Source organism: Spinacia oleracea, chromosome 1, assembly GCF_020520425.1.
Source record: "Spinacia oleracea cultivar Varoflay chromosome 1, BTI_SOV_V1, whole genome shotgun sequence".
In the NCBI taxonomy this organism is placed as follows: Eukaryota; Viridiplantae; Streptophyta; class Magnoliopsida; order Caryophyllales; family Amaranthaceae; genus Spinacia; species Spinacia oleracea.
The window spans coordinates 97,605,739-97,620,888 of record NC_079487.1 but is presented as its reverse complement, the minus strand read 5'-3'; the positions used below and the strand labels follow the sequence as shown (position 1 = coordinate 97,620,888).

At 36.5% G+C, this 15,150-nt stretch overlaps 1 protein-coding gene across 1 annotated transcript; it reads left to right on the top strand.

Annotated features, from left to right (window-relative positions):
- The first annotated feature begins 5,942 nt into the window (after nucleotides 1–5,942).
- On the top strand, nucleotides 5,943–12,937 carry LOC110798835 (uncharacterized). The gene is made up of 11 exons (XM_056834340.1): nucleotides 5,943–6,424; nucleotides 6,527–6,670; nucleotides 6,791–6,891; nucleotides 9,908–10,119; nucleotides 10,374–10,605; nucleotides 10,712–10,814; nucleotides 10,909–11,036; nucleotides 11,115–11,193; nucleotides 11,272–11,383; nucleotides 11,568–11,746; nucleotides 11,827–12,937. Exons 1-11 carry the CDS (start codon nucleotides 5,943–5,945, stop codon nucleotides 11,930–11,932), a joined length of 1,878 nt encoding a protein of 625 aa, XP_056690318.1. The 3' UTR covers nucleotides 11,933–12,937.
- Nucleotides 12,938–15,150: the final 2,213 nt, after the last annotated feature.

The window sequence follows — 15,150 nt, the reverse complement described above, 5'->3', positions numbered from 1 at the left end:
ACCTTACAAACCGTTCTTGCATGCTATTGTGGTCAATTTTCTTGTCGTTTTAATGTCTGGTTTTAGCGTGGCTTATGGATAAAATATTACCTTTTCAAATAGGTTCTATTCAGGTTGATACTTACTCTCAGTCCTCTATCACATTTACTGATGAGCCACGATATAAAAAAAACAAAAAAATTACGCTTTCTCTATCAGGTTGATAATTACCCTCAGTCCTCAATCACATTTACTGATAAGCAAAGATAAATAAAACCTTTTTCATGGAGGTTTCATTCTGATATGGTTCTTGTAAGCATTGGGTTCGAGTTTGACACCACGTTTTTTCAACTGAGGTCCCTTTTGTTACGTTATAATGAGGTCCCTTTTTTTTTGTCCACCGTACCTTGTTTTGCTAATGTTTGTTATTAATGATGCAGGAATCAATCTTTTGACACGTCGGTTTAGAAAGAGCCCCGACTCATGTATAGCCACAAGGGCAGTTGACAAAGTTGTTGGGAAAAGCTTAAGCATTGTGTTTGTAGCTTTGGGCAATGCATGGAGATGTTGAGCAGACGACTACTCTAACAAATTTACCAGTAGTGCAACATTTCAGCAAACGGCTTATTTTGCCATGGTAAGTTTAACACTGTTTAAGTACTACACTTCACCTAAAACCGTGTGTGATCAACCTGGAATGCAATCCATTTACTTGCTAATTTGCTGTATGACTGCTATTCCTATAAGCTGCACACTACTTTCTGAATGTAGTTAAACTTTGGATTGCTCATCAAGTTATTAGCGTCCAATTTTAGCCCACTTTGATGCATCATGATATTTAACACTTCCAAATGTTCCTAGCTTGAATGAAATCATACAAAATCCCTAGAAATAACCAATTGGAACCCCTGGGACACAATGATACTGACTTCGAACATGGAAAGTTCTAATTGGTAAGAGTAGTGTACGATTCTGATTTTCGATACATTTGCTCCATCACTCCATGTATATGCGTAACATAGTTATGAAGCTTACATACCTGTAAATCTCACATAATGGTTAGGTGTATTCTTAAATCTTTTATGTAGGTTGTGAAAATGTAAGTGAAACCCTTCTTCAAAAAAGGAATTAAGGTTTCTTGTTTAGGGTAATAATGTTCTTCATGCCTCTTTGGCTTCTGGTATATTATAATAAAATACACTGGGATATTTTCTCACTCTTATTAGACTCCTTGGTAAACTGCAAAAGAAACCCACAAAAACCGGCCACCTAATGTACTACATATTCTTGTATGTGGATATTATGTCCTGGATCTGTTTAGAAAAGTTAGAATATAGTACTACTATAGACTATAATATTGGTTTATAAGTACTCCTATAGACTACTAGAGTGTGCTGCAGCAGGTCTTTCATCAGTCATGCTTTGGACTCAAAAAGATTTCACTACTCTAAGCACTGTAGTAGTACCTTTTACTGTTTGTAGGCAGATATTATGTCCTCATATTGGTTTATATGTACTCCTATAGACTGCTAGAGTGGGCTGCAATATGTCCTTTATCAGTCATTTTATGGCATGAAAAATATTTCACTATTCTAAGCACTGTTGTAAGTACAATTTACTGTTTGTAACTTCCTTTGCTTTTCCAGTCCACCAAATTGTTTGCCAAACTGTTGTTCTTGGACCACCCGTTTTTCACTTAACCCTATATATATATAATATATGCACTCTATTGCATTTTGTCTAATTTCTTCCAAAGGATAAAAGCTCTACTTTGATATCCAACTGCAAATTCTTAAAAGCTTTGTTGCACTTCTGTCAGGTAAAACAAAATCCTTTCTTCATGTTCTTCTTTTTTGAGCTTTTATTTCAATCATGGAAATTCTTTTAGTATATTCTTCACATGTTTTGTAGTAATTTAATGTCATTTTGCATGCATTTCTGCTAGGTTATCAGAACATAAATGCTTCTTGTTTTTCCCAATCTGTACTACATAACAAAATCAAATAAATTTGAAGCTTATAACTTTATAAATGCTTCTTGTTGTTTTGTTACAATTGTGGTATTATTGCAAGTACAATGTCCTTAGAACTGATTTCTCTACATGTGTAACAAGAAACTCTATGTAAACTTACAGCTTACATAAATGGAATCATCAATCTGCTAGGTTACTCAGAATACAATGTGTTATATTACTTTTCTGGTTTCCTGCAGTTTTATTCCCAATTTAATAGCATTTGAGAACATAAATCAAGAATGTCTAGACTAAATAGTTAAAACCAACCAAGCTAAAGCATGAACCAAATATCTTTAAAGATTTTTGTGTGGCAATTCAAATACTTGTACTATGTCAAAGAAAATGTATCAACTTGGGAATTTGAGTTGGGATATTTAAATATTAATAATGGCCTGGATATGCTAAGATTTGTAGAACATGATGTTTCAGAATCTTAAGAGGTGAACTCTCAATTTTATTGATAATGTCATAATCAAGTAGCGTATACAAATTTTAACCCATACATCAACGATCATGTAAAATCCCGAGTCATCAGTTTACATCCCCCCCAATGGATAGTGTGGGATTCTGGACCTGTGATGAGTGACATTTATGTCACTCATAGGGTAGTAATTTAGGCATTATTTGAGTCGATTTTATTCTATTTTTAGCATTTTTAGTCTTTATTTTTATTAATTTATCATTTTAATTATTTATAGTTTAGTTTAGCGTTTCTAGCTATTTTTGTTAGTTTATAGATCTTAATTTCGTACTTTATTTTATTTTATTTGTTTTATAATTTTATAATTTAATTACTTTAGTTTTCGATATTAATTTTCTATTTCTATTTATTATTATTATTATTATTATTATTATTATTATTATTATTTATTTTTATTATTCTTTAGTTTCGTTTTTATTTTTGTTTAGTTCCTCTTGTCTTTATTTATTTTGTGTAGGTGAACGTGTTTGAGTTCCGGGATACTAATTCCAAGGGCCAAATTAATCGTACAACAAAGCCAAACCTTATCCTACCCTACACTCTTCCTTATCCTTCACCACACACACCCAGCTCGTGCCTCGCATCAGTGCAACAACATCCCTGCTTTTGCCCCTCCACCTAGCTGATGCGCTGCACCCTGCTTCACTACACAACAACAATTGCAACAAGCCACATACAGCCCCCTTCCTCGCCAGCATCAAGGCAAACGCAGCTCCCTTCAACCACCACCGACAAGGCGCAACAACAAACACCAAATTATCCCAAAAACAGCAGTCCAAATACAGAGAAAACAGAGCAAAAACAGAGGAATTGGGTTCGTTCGAACCCGTAATTATGTTCGACCGAACCCGAAATTTAGAGTTCCTGATTGTATGAGGTTCGGTCGAACCTCAATGGAGTTCGCCCAAACCGACAAAAGTTCGCCCGAACATCACAAGTGTTCGTCCGAACCTATTTAGCACTCAAATTGGTACGGAATTAATGATTGCACGTGACGGTGGTGGTGCTAAGCCGTTCGATTCGCCGCCGTACATTGCTCAATTGAGGGCTACGATTGGTTTGATTGACGATTATTTGAGCAGATATTTGGGACGTCGATTGAAGTCGATGTTCTTGATTGAAGTATGATGACCGTTGATAAGGTGGGGATTGAAAAGCTCCATGTGAAACGAAGCAGCGAAGTCTGGGCAACGAAAGGAAGATGGAGCTGCGGGTTTAATCCATTGATGAGGATGATGGACGATTATGATTTGTGGTGATGGGAAGCTGCAAACCGAAAAGGATAGAGATGAATTGATTTTTTTTCTTGTGGGGCAAAAAGGAGAGCTACGGGGTGGGATAAAAAAGGGGGGTTTTAATTTCTTTTTCTTTTTCTTTTTCTTTTTCTTTTAAATTTATTTTCTCCTTTTTTTTAGTTCTTTTTCTTTTGTTTTCTTTTACCTTTTGTTTTCTTTTGTTTTCTCTTTTTAATTCCTTTATTAGCATTTAGTTTAAATAGTCCTAGCTATTTTATTTTGAGGGGGTGAACAATGTATATAATTAGTTTAGTTCTTCTTTCTCTTAGGGTTTAGGGTTTTAGTTAGGTTTAGGGTTTTAGTTAGGTTTAACTTTTAGAGAGAGAAAAGTGATAAATTATCATTGAAAATGGAGGATTATGGATAATACAAGAAGATTTGAAGCATTCATTCATCAATCAATGAGAATTTTCTACTCTCTCTCCTTATTTATTGCTTATTTATTACTTTATTTATTGGTTTAATTAGTTTAATGGTTTTTGTTTAGTTTAATGATTCATGTTTAGATTAGTTGTTATTAATATTTAGAATCATGTTTTTAATTGTTAATTTGTATAAATTTCATATTTTTATGATTATGGAGTAGTTTATTGATTAGGGTTTGGGTGAAAACTCAACATTGATTGGTTTGGTTGTTTGTGATTGGAAATTAGGGATTTTCATGATTAAATTATTACATGTTTAGGCATTTCCAATACATGTTGCATTTAACTTGATCAATTAAGTGTTTCATGATTGCTTGGAGTAGTTTAGTTGGGTTGGAAAGGGATTAAAGACCTAAACTTGACTATTTGGTTGAATTGGGACTTTGATTTACCCCGGGTATGATAGAGTAGAGCGGGAGTTCATCCTTGATGCTTAGGCAAATTGCTCGCATGTCGGGAGATAGTTGGAGCTATTTGTGAATTCAACGCTTATCATGTAGTGCTTGTGAATCTTCCCCGTTTTCAATTCTTTTATGTCCATTCCATGATTTGTTGTTGTTTGACCCATTCCCTAATCTCGTTTACTTTTGGTTTCTTAGTTTAGTTGATTTAGTTTAGTTAGTTAGTTGACTTTCCAAAACCACGTTTCGACCTAACTTGTTGTTCGATTAACATAGATTAGTGCACCTTAGTCCTTGTGGATTCCGACCCTTGCTTACCGCTTTACTTGTGTTTAGTGGTTAGTTTAGGTAATTTGTTTGATTAGGAGAGACTAGTAACGACCTAGTTTTCCCCTCGATCAAAATGGAGGCTTTTCTCTCTATTTTTCTAGGGTTTTAGTTAGTTTTGGAGAGAGAGAAATTTGAGAAATCATAAATGAAATTGGGGGTTTTGATGATCAAGTGTGGCAATTTGGTTTGGATATCTCCATCAATTAATCAATGAGAATTTCTTACCTTTCTCTCTTCATTTATTGTCTTATTTATTGTTTTATATGTTCCCTTGATTAGATTAGTTTCATGTTTAGTTTTATAATTTAATCTTTAAATTAGTTGTTGTTTTTGCTTAGTATCATGCTATTAGTTATTAAAGTCTTTAAATTTATTATTTTTATGTTGATTGAGTAGTGTTGTTGGTTAGGGTTTGGGTGAAATCTCAACCATGATTGATTTGGGGATTTGAGTTCAAAATTAGAGATTTTGCATGATTAAACTATTCTATGTTTGAATGTACTCAAGCTTTGTTGCATATGAATTGATCACTTGTATGTAACATTGAAATTGGGGTAGTCGGCCTTGGAAAATCAAGGGATTGTGACTTTGTGTTGACTATTTGTTGGTTGATGTTTAATTTACCTAAGAATGATAGAGTGTAGGATGAGAGTCCGCATTTTGTCATCCTAAGAAAGAATTCGCCTCGGGAGATGATTGGAGTCCATAATTGAACCATCATTTCACTCATGTAGTGTTATGCATTATTTTCCCTAGTTTCGGTCCTCTTATGCTTGTATCATGATCGGTTGTCGTTTGATCCCCATTCCCTAACCTCGTTTTTCTTTGATAGTTAGTTTAGTTAATTTAGTTTTAGTTGACTTTCCAACCCGTTTCGACCTAGTTTTTCCCTCGATTAAAATGGCGCCGTTGCCGGGGACTACGGTTTGCATTAGTTTGTGTTAGTTAGATGAGTCTAGGTCTTTGTGCATAATTTTGTTTTGGTTTGTTCTTTTTCTTTTGAAATTTTCATAAAACATGGCAACTATTCATATCCCTCAAAATGATGAATCGAGCACACTTGATGATTTCACGTCTCTCCACCATGAGCTTCTCCATAATGAGTTCCTCAATGCTTTGCAATCCGAGTCGGTCATTTCTTTGTCCGAGTTTCGTCTTTTTATAACTCATTTGGATTATCAAGAAAACCTTAAAAGGGATTCTTTTATTAGAGATTTTGAGGTTGCTTCCCAAACATTTGTAAAACGCATGGGAGAAGTCTCTAACCTTCTAAATGAATCCATTCGAGATGCTTCATGTAGAAGAGATGAATTTGAGGCTAACTTGCCACCTATGACGCATGGCATTGAGGAATTGAGTATTGGGAATTATATTCCTACTCATTCCTCCTTGAGTGAATGCTTCGATGATGGTGATGAAAAGCTCTTTGCTCCATTTTGTTTTCAAGTGTTCAAATCGATTTTAATTGAGCGTGAATGTAAATTTGCCCCCCAAAAAGAGTTTGTTGAGGAGAGTTTGCCGATTATTTCTTCTTTTTCTAATTCTTTTGATTTTTCTTCTTCTTATTTTCTTGTTTTTTCTTTTGATCCTTCTTCTTTTAGGCATCATTCTCCTCATTGGCATAGAGTTGTAATGCACTTTATGCACACATTGCCTCTTGTCATTGCATATGTTTTATCTCATGAAATGTGTGCTAGTGCATATGATAAACTCTTGCGATCATTAGCTTGTTATTTACTAGAAAGGTCATGCTTAGGACCTTAAATATGCCTTTCTCGGGAAGTAACCCGTGTTTTATTGTTTTCATTTTCTTATTTCATTTGAATTTTACTTATTTTCCGTTTCACTTCTTGATCTTGTTTTAGGTACCTAAGTGGAATAAATGGTCATTCTCGATTGCATAAGGAAAGTAATGCACAAATTTGGAGAAAGTTGACTACAAATGGAGATATTGGATCATTTACGGGTATTTACACCCACCTACTACCCGGTAGTGTCCTTCCTCTCCCTCTTTTTATTACTCCATTGATTGATTGAGCATGTGAATTGATGAGGCATGAGGTTGGATGGTTGAAAATGTTGATTCGGTTGCCTCCATTTCTCTTTCTCTAATGTGTTGTGATTTGCGGAACTATGTATATTGTGTTGAATGCGTGTTTTCTTTTCCCCCCCACCCTTCCCTTGAGTATTTGTTCCAAGCATCGAGGACAATGCTTAATTCTAGCTTGGGGGAATAGCTTACGCTAGCTTGGGGGAGTTTATTTTTGTTTCTTTATTTTCTTTTTCTTTATAAAATTCAAATCCAAAAATATTTTCTTTAGGAAAATTTGTAATTATTAATCCAACCTTTGCCCGATTTTCTTTAATTAAGCCTACCTATGCGATATTTCTAAATAATCCAACCTTTATGACCCAACTACTATTATTAAGCCTAGATGACCGGTTACCTGCTACAAAGTCAACGTTAAAAATGTTGACAACCTAAAGTTGGTTTCCCTCCTAAAATATTGGACACGTCATCATCACTTGCCACCTAAACAAGGATTTTATTTTTTTTTCAAAAAACCCTTAACCCTTCTCTTCTCTGTACCGTGTTTCAATTCATCTCTCTTCCATTACTGCTGCTTTAACCACAATTGTACTGGTTCATGACATCATCAGCGATTTTCTTGTGGAAATAGGTGACTTCATCCACGCGCATTCAAATTTCGTCTCCAAAATCATACAATTGAAGGTGAAAAGCCGCCGCTCGAACGAATCTTTTTTCGCCGGAACGCTCGATTTTTCAAAGATTTCTTGAACTTAGCGTTTTTGTTCCTTTTTTGGTAAATTTTGAATTTTGGGCTTCCTTGATGGTCAGTTCGTAAAAACCCGAGCTGTTGCAATAATATAGGTTTTTTTTTATGTTGTGGGATGTTGGTTATTGTGGTCTTGTTGAAAATTTAGAAAGAAAAAAAAACCTTGAATTTGAAGAAGATCCAGATCCAACAGGCAATTGCTTTACCCCAGCCATAGCAATTGCTGATTATTTTTTATGAACTTCGAATGAAGAGGTATGACCGTATGAGGGATCGGCAATGGTGGAGAAGAGGTAGAAGAGAAATAATGGAGAGGAGTGCAGAGATGAAGCAGAAAATCGCAGAGGAGAGAGGAACGAAAATTAAAATAGCAATTAAAGAAAATTAGGGGAAAAAAAATTTTAAAAAATTTATAATTGTTATATGCCACGTAAGGGTGAATACCGCCTATAGCAGGTTAGTAACTTGTTAGGCTTAATAATAGTAGTTGTGTCATAAAGGTTGGATTATTTAGAAATATCGCATAGGTAGGCTTAATTAAAGAAAATCGGGCAAAGGTTGGATTAATAATTACAAATTTTCCTTTTCTTTATTTATTTCTTTTATTTATATTTTCTTTCAAATTTTTGTTATATAATCATTAAAAAAAATCGAAAAAAGTTTAGAAAATCCAAAAAAATGTCTCAAGTTATTGAATAAAAGCACTAAAATGATTTTCTTGTCCAAGGAAAGAATCTCGATGATTTGTAATGTGGGTTCCCTTGCTTGTCATTTGGATAATTGAGTAGATGTATTTCCGTTGGATATTTGCATGTGTGAGTTAGGGCGATTAGGTATAGCTTAATCTTTGTTGCTTGAGTCTCAACTTGAAATAGGTTTTGATGATTCTAAATGATAAGCTTTGGTTTGAAAAGAGTCTACTTTGTTATCTTTTGGAAATTCTTTGCTACCTTAATTCCCTTTGATGCACACTTCATTCCCTCGAATAAGCTATGCTAAGAGTTAATTGGGTTGTAGAACAAAAAAGATTGTGATTAATGTTTTGATTCCAATAAATGGTGCCAATGAGCCCACAAGGCAAAAGCCAAAGTGTCAAGTCCGAGTCAATACGTGGCGCCAATGAGCCCACAAGGCATAATAAGCCTATTAAAGTTTACAAAAAGAAAAAAAGAGTCAATAAGTGGTAAATACCACAAGTCCTTGAGAAAGTGGGTTAGTTTAGATGATTGAGTGGGAGCTTGAAGATTTATTAAGTAAAGTTTTCCCTAGTGATGATGAATGTCATTGCGGCTCAAGAATCGAGACTCTAGACCCATTACTCAAGTTCCTTAATCTTACAATCCAAGATTCTTTTAGCAAAAGTCAAGTTTGGGGGAGTCAATGTGCATTTTAGGTGGTTGTGATCATATTTATCCATTTGAGAACAACTTTTGACTTTTCGATGCCTTAGCGAACCTAATTGATGATTCGATGCTTTGATTGTGATTCTCTTGCACCTTAGATTAGTCTATCCCTTATATTCCTAATTCATGGATGCATTTTGATGATAGTTATGCTTTGAAATCTTGTTTGAATCGACCATGTTTTGTGAATCGTGCTTGATGAGATGACTTTGGGAGAAATGTCTTAATTGTGCTAATAAGAGTTATGGGTTAATCTTGTGGGAAACCCTTGCGAGATCTCACTCGCCCTCTAGAGCGATTTAGGGGTTTAAAGAGCTTATTGCATGTGCTTAAATGCAATTGTGATTCCTGCGACAGTGAGTTAGTGTATATTCTATCTCAATTTCTATTTCATATGTTGATTAGCTTCTTAATAACTCGTTTTGCTCAAATTTTCTATCCTATTTCCCTTTGTGTTCCATTGTTTTGCTCGTGGACGAGCAAAAGCTCAAGTTTGGGGGCATATAAGATGGTTTCGAAAATGGTTAATGAGTTTCCTTTGATCTTTGACCTTAAAATGTATGACTACACTGTCTGAAATTACTAGATATAATATGGGACATGTTCCGATTTTCCGAACATCTTTAACCTTAAAATGTATGACTACAGTCTGAAATTTTGTTATTTGAGCTTGATCTGGAACATGTTAAGATTTTCAGAACATCAATGCATTTCCACATGTTTTTGCGATCTTGATTATAAGTAGCCTTAACTGCGTGTACATTACGCTTGGTCTTGTTAGTACCATTCTTTGCTATAACTTACACCTTTGCTTTTTCCCATGCTTATATTGTCCAGGTCTGCAAGATGAAACATGAACACACCTTTTTGGATGAACTGAACAGTACTAGCAGGGCATACAAAGTGAAGGTGAAGGTCATTGAGAAGGGCCGACTTACAAAATCTCCTAAGAAAGGAGTTCTGTACCAGCACCTACTTCTGAAAGATGATAAGGTAACAATCCAGTTCTATTTGTTTCCTACCCTGTCAAAACGCACATCGATCAAAAGTACAACTAGCAAATGATTTTGGCATGTAAAAATATGCAAACCCTTTTCAGTAAATACGTAGTGTCTTCATAAACCCTCTCATAACCTAGCTCACCCTTTACACCGACCACTGCTTATATTACAGACTCCTAATTCGCCTTACTTCATGTGTTTCATTTTCAGGGAAACAAGATGCGCGGTGCGCTTTTTGGAGATTAGGTTGAGGCATACAAGGATGTTCTCGTGCACAAGGGGGGATATGAAATAGCAGATGCTCCGATCCGGCCTTCCGATCAACAGTGGAAGAGAAGCGAAGATGAGCTCGACTTCCAAATGAGTTTCGGTCGCCAAACATTTGTCCAATTAGTGAATCCTGAAGCAGGACCTATTTTGCCAGACTACCGCTACCTTGCATATGTTCCAAGGGTTGGGGATCCGGATGATAGATACGGTGCTCACCATCTTTGCTTTAACAAACTCTAACACGTTGTATATACGCGGATTTTATGGACCCTTATACTAACACTTCCCTCCCCCCTGTCTTTGTTTATCTCCAGATGTTCTTGGTGTCGTTCTGTACGTTGAAGAAGAGGCACGGGAGATTAAAACAGGTCAGCACCGCGTTGCTCTGGTCCGTGAGATTTTTATCACTGACCACGGGTATAAGAAGCAAACAAAAATCACTGATTCGTTTTAGTGTCATCAACCACTCATTTACAAATTCACTCATTTGTTGGTCGTTCCTCATTTCCAGCTCTGAACAGCCAATGGTCATTTTTGCTTGGAGTGATCTTGCTGCGGCTGACTGTGAATATCTCTCGCCTTGGGCAGAGAAATTCAAAGTGGTTGGGTTCACTTCTCTGCGGGGTACTTCCCACAAAGGTACACCTTTCCCAATATAGTCACCAATGTCATGTAAAATCCTAGAAAACCACTTCATACTTACTTTCTCTTGCGTAGGCTTCTCCCTCTCAACAAGCATGTCCACTGTGATTATTCGTGATCCAATCGGAGCTAGGGCAAATGCGCTCACAGATTGGTAATACTATCTCCTATCTGTTGTACTTTGACATCAAACAAATCTTTGCTCAACTCATTAGCATCTTTGTTTTTTCAGGGCACTGAATCACCAGGACATCCTCGCTAACAGACAGGCTAGAGTCTTGGATGTTAGGAACCCCTCGCCAATAAGGGTGATCATAACCCTTGATGATCTCAACCAGAAGACAGTAAGAAATCTTTTATTCGAGTTTGTTATGTAACCTTTTACTTGTTACAGTAGATTGGCTATCTGATCTCACCACTGCCTTCATATATCCAGCTCTAAGACCCCACTATATTTACATATAAAAACCACAACTTTGCAAAATAAAAACGCACTTACTTTCTAATATAATGCATTGGTTGTAACAGAACATTAATACAATGCAAGAGGAGCGCCTCTGGGTGAAAGTTGTTGTCCCCGAGCTGGACTTTGATAGGGTGCATGCATACATAGGCTGTTGTAATTGTGGCAGACGCACAGATGTTCCAGTGGGGAAAGCCTACACATGCACCAACTGTTCACATAAGGGATCTATGTCTTGTCCCAGGTTCGTTGTTAACAACTCAAAATTAGTCATCCAAAACTGCCACTTCTACTAATGACATTTTTCTCGGTTCATGAATGCAGGGTAACTACCAACTGTGACATCTCTGACAGTACAGGGACACGTTCAGTAACCATGTTCACTTCGGGGACAATCCCCAAGAAGAATCAAAGGAGTAGCAATAAATAAAATAAACAAGGAAAAAATGGGAAAGGAAAAAAATTACAAGGAACCTTCTTGGATCTACTGTGCAGGTGAGAGTGAAATGGTGAAAGGTAAGTGAAAGTAAAATGGAAAGGAAGTAGAAATAGATGCTTTGTTGGTATTAATTTGTGGACAGAATTGTAATTTCACATGACCTAATGCTATCCTCTAATTAGAAAAGATGACAGGAGCAACCTTTTTGGAATTAGCGGAATCATCTCAATCCGCTAACAACCAAACACCTACATTAGAGGATTGAGTTGATCATACCTCTAAATGGGTTCAATCCTCTAATTTTTTTCTCAATCCTCTAACGACCAAATAGGGTCAATTCCTTATTGGAAAATTAGTTTACACCCTTGCCAAAACAAACAACGAAAATGATTGAAAAAAAAAAATTCATTTTTCAGGAAGATATTGTATTATACACTAAATCAAATTCCTTAAATGACCAATTCAAATACAATATCAAAAGAATTACTTCCTATGTTCTATTTTAGTTGCAACCTTTACTGTTCAACCCGATTTTTGCAATACAAGTGGAAATGAAGTACATTATATTCATGCCCCCATTTTCTAATATATTTAGGGGGGAAAGTGGGTTATTAAATATGGATATGGGTAATTTGGTAAACTCAAGTGGATAAACTTACCAAAAATAGAAAGATTACAGCTTAAAAAATATTCTAAATAGAAATGTAAGAAGTATGATTTTCAAAGATATAAAAAAACTTAGAATTACCACCAATGAAGGACCCACTACGGGGGCATGGGGGCACGTTCCACCTGTTAGGTTATGATACATATGACACTACATAGATCATGCGGAAACAACCATTAACCCAGGACAACATATTATTTACACATAATCATATAGCATAATTTAGATGCATACTCTTTGTTGCGTGCCCTCCCTAGCTGCGCCCGAACCGAACAAGAACAAGTCTTTTAGGACTCCAAGTGTCGTCCCTCCGTAGATAGTCCACAGCACGTCCGGATCCGCCTTAAGATTGACCAACTAGAATCGCCCTTAAGGTACTAGAAAATTTCGGCACTTTTGAGCAAGATGTGTGTTTTAATTTTCTCTCAAAAAACTCACTTTTGAATACTTTGAAACTTGTGTATAAATTATGACCCCTAGGCCTTTATTTATAGAGTTATGGAAAAGGAATCGTAATCCTAGTAGGATGCGAATTAATTGGAATTAGAATCCTACATGAATTCTATTTAATTAATTTATCCAATTAGGAATAGAAATTTAATCATACACTGACTCTTGTAGATTCAGGAATCACGCATGAGCACAAACTCACACACACACGGCAGCCACAAGGGCTGCCCATGCGCGTGCGAGCAGCAGCCCGCGTAGCACGGCCCACGCAGCCGTGGCCCTTGGCGCGCGCTGGGCCTGCCTTGCGGTAGGCCTGGGCGCTGCCTTGGCTGGGCTTGTGGCGCGCATGCTTGCTGGGCGTTTGGCCCCGGCTTCGTGCTGGGCCTTCGTCCGGCAAGCCTCGTCCGATGCTAATTCGTACGATACGCTTCCGATTAAATTTCCATTTCCGGAATCTATTTCCGATACGAACAATATTTAATATTTCCGATTCCGGAATTAATTTCCGTTTCGAACAAATATTTAATATTTCCGTTTCCGGAATTATTTTCCGATTCCGGCAATATTTCCGATTCTGACAATATTTCCGTTTCCGGTAATATTTCCGATTCTGGTAATATTTCCATTTCCAATAATATTTTCCGATACGTACCATGTTTCCGTTTCCGGCAACATCTACGACTTGGATAATATTCATATTTCCGATACGATCCATATTTCCGTTTCCGGCAATATCATCGTTTCCGGAGTATTCATTTCTTGCCTGTGACGATCTTAGCTCCCACTGAAACCAAGATCCGTCGGTTCCGAATATTCATAGATAGAGTATCTAATGCCATTAGATACTTGATCCGTTTACGTACTATTTGTGTGACCCTACGGGTTCAGTCAAGAGTAAGCTGTGGATTAATATCATTAATTCCACTTGAACTGAAGCGGCCTCTAGCTAGGCATTCAGCTCACTTGATCTCACTGAATTATTAACTTGTCAATTAATACTGAACCGCATTTATTAGACTTAACATAGAATGCATACTTGGACCAAGGGCATTATTTCCTTCAGTCTCCCACTTGTCCTTAGGGACAAGTGTGCATTTCCTAATTCCTTTGTCGCTCGATGCTTGCTCTTGAACATAAGGTAAGAGTTGTCATCCTTATTATGTCCAGAGGTGTTCCTCGGTTTCAGAGTTCAACTGATCAAATAAACAGATAATCATAGCCTATGATTCATCCGAGCACGGCCATGCATTTCACAGTTTCTAGCTCTCCGAGTGGCCTTGTACAACTTTTAAGCATCTCATCCCGATTTATGGGAGGACAATCCCAATCTTGCGATCTTAAGATTAGACTTCGTTTGATAGGTGATTACCTGAGCGTTGCCTTTATAGCCTCCTTTTACGGTGCGACGGTTGGTCAACGTCAAAGCAACCAGTTCTCAAACAAGTAATCTCAAATCACTCAGGTATTGAGGATTTAGTGTCTAATAATTTAATGAAATTTACTTATGACAGACTTTCATCTCTTACAGTAAAGTTTCATAGGTCTTGTCCGATACTAGTCTTCCCAAAGTAAGTATCTATGCAAATGATTATGACATTGCCATGTCCACATAGTTCAAGAAACAGAACTACTAGTCATCTTGCATTCTAATCGTCTAACGTTTTCTATGCGTCCAATTTTATAGAAAACTCCGATTAGGGACCATTTTCAACCTTTGACATTCAAGTTCACTTGATAGACATTTCTTAGTCACAGGACTGGTCCTGACAGTCTATCTTGAATATATCGTCAAATTGAAGGGACTCATCATTTAATAAACCACAAATTAAATGGAAAAATGAATTCCTTTCATTTATTGTGAATGATTAACCAATAATGTTTTACAAAGATTTAAACTCTAAAACTTTAAAACATTAAACAGAGACATCAAAGCCATTCTCCAATATGCTTGATTCCCATAGCTGCAGTGTGCGAGTTGTGCTTCGCTTGCGGCAGAGGTTTAGTTAATGGATCTGATATGTTGTCATCAGTTCCAATTTTGCTTATCTCGACTTCTTTTCTTTCAACGAACTCTCGTAGAAGGTGAAATCTA

What these genes read in the sequence shown, in the direction of transcription:
- LOC110798835 (XM_056834340.1), top strand. Translation starts at nt 5,943, where the DNA reads ATGGCAACTATTCATATCCCTCAAAATGATGAATCGAGCACACTTGAT. An exon ending in AAATTTGCCCCCCAAAAAGA is followed by an intron (nt 6,425 to 6,526) that starts GTTTGTTGAGGA and finishes TTCTTCTTTTAG; the next exon opens with GCATCATTCTCCTCATTGGC. An exon ending in ATTTTTATCACTGACCACGG is followed by an intron (nt 10,815 to 10,908) that starts GTATAAGAAGCA and finishes CCTCATTTCCAG; the next exon opens with CTCTGAACAGCCAATGGTCA.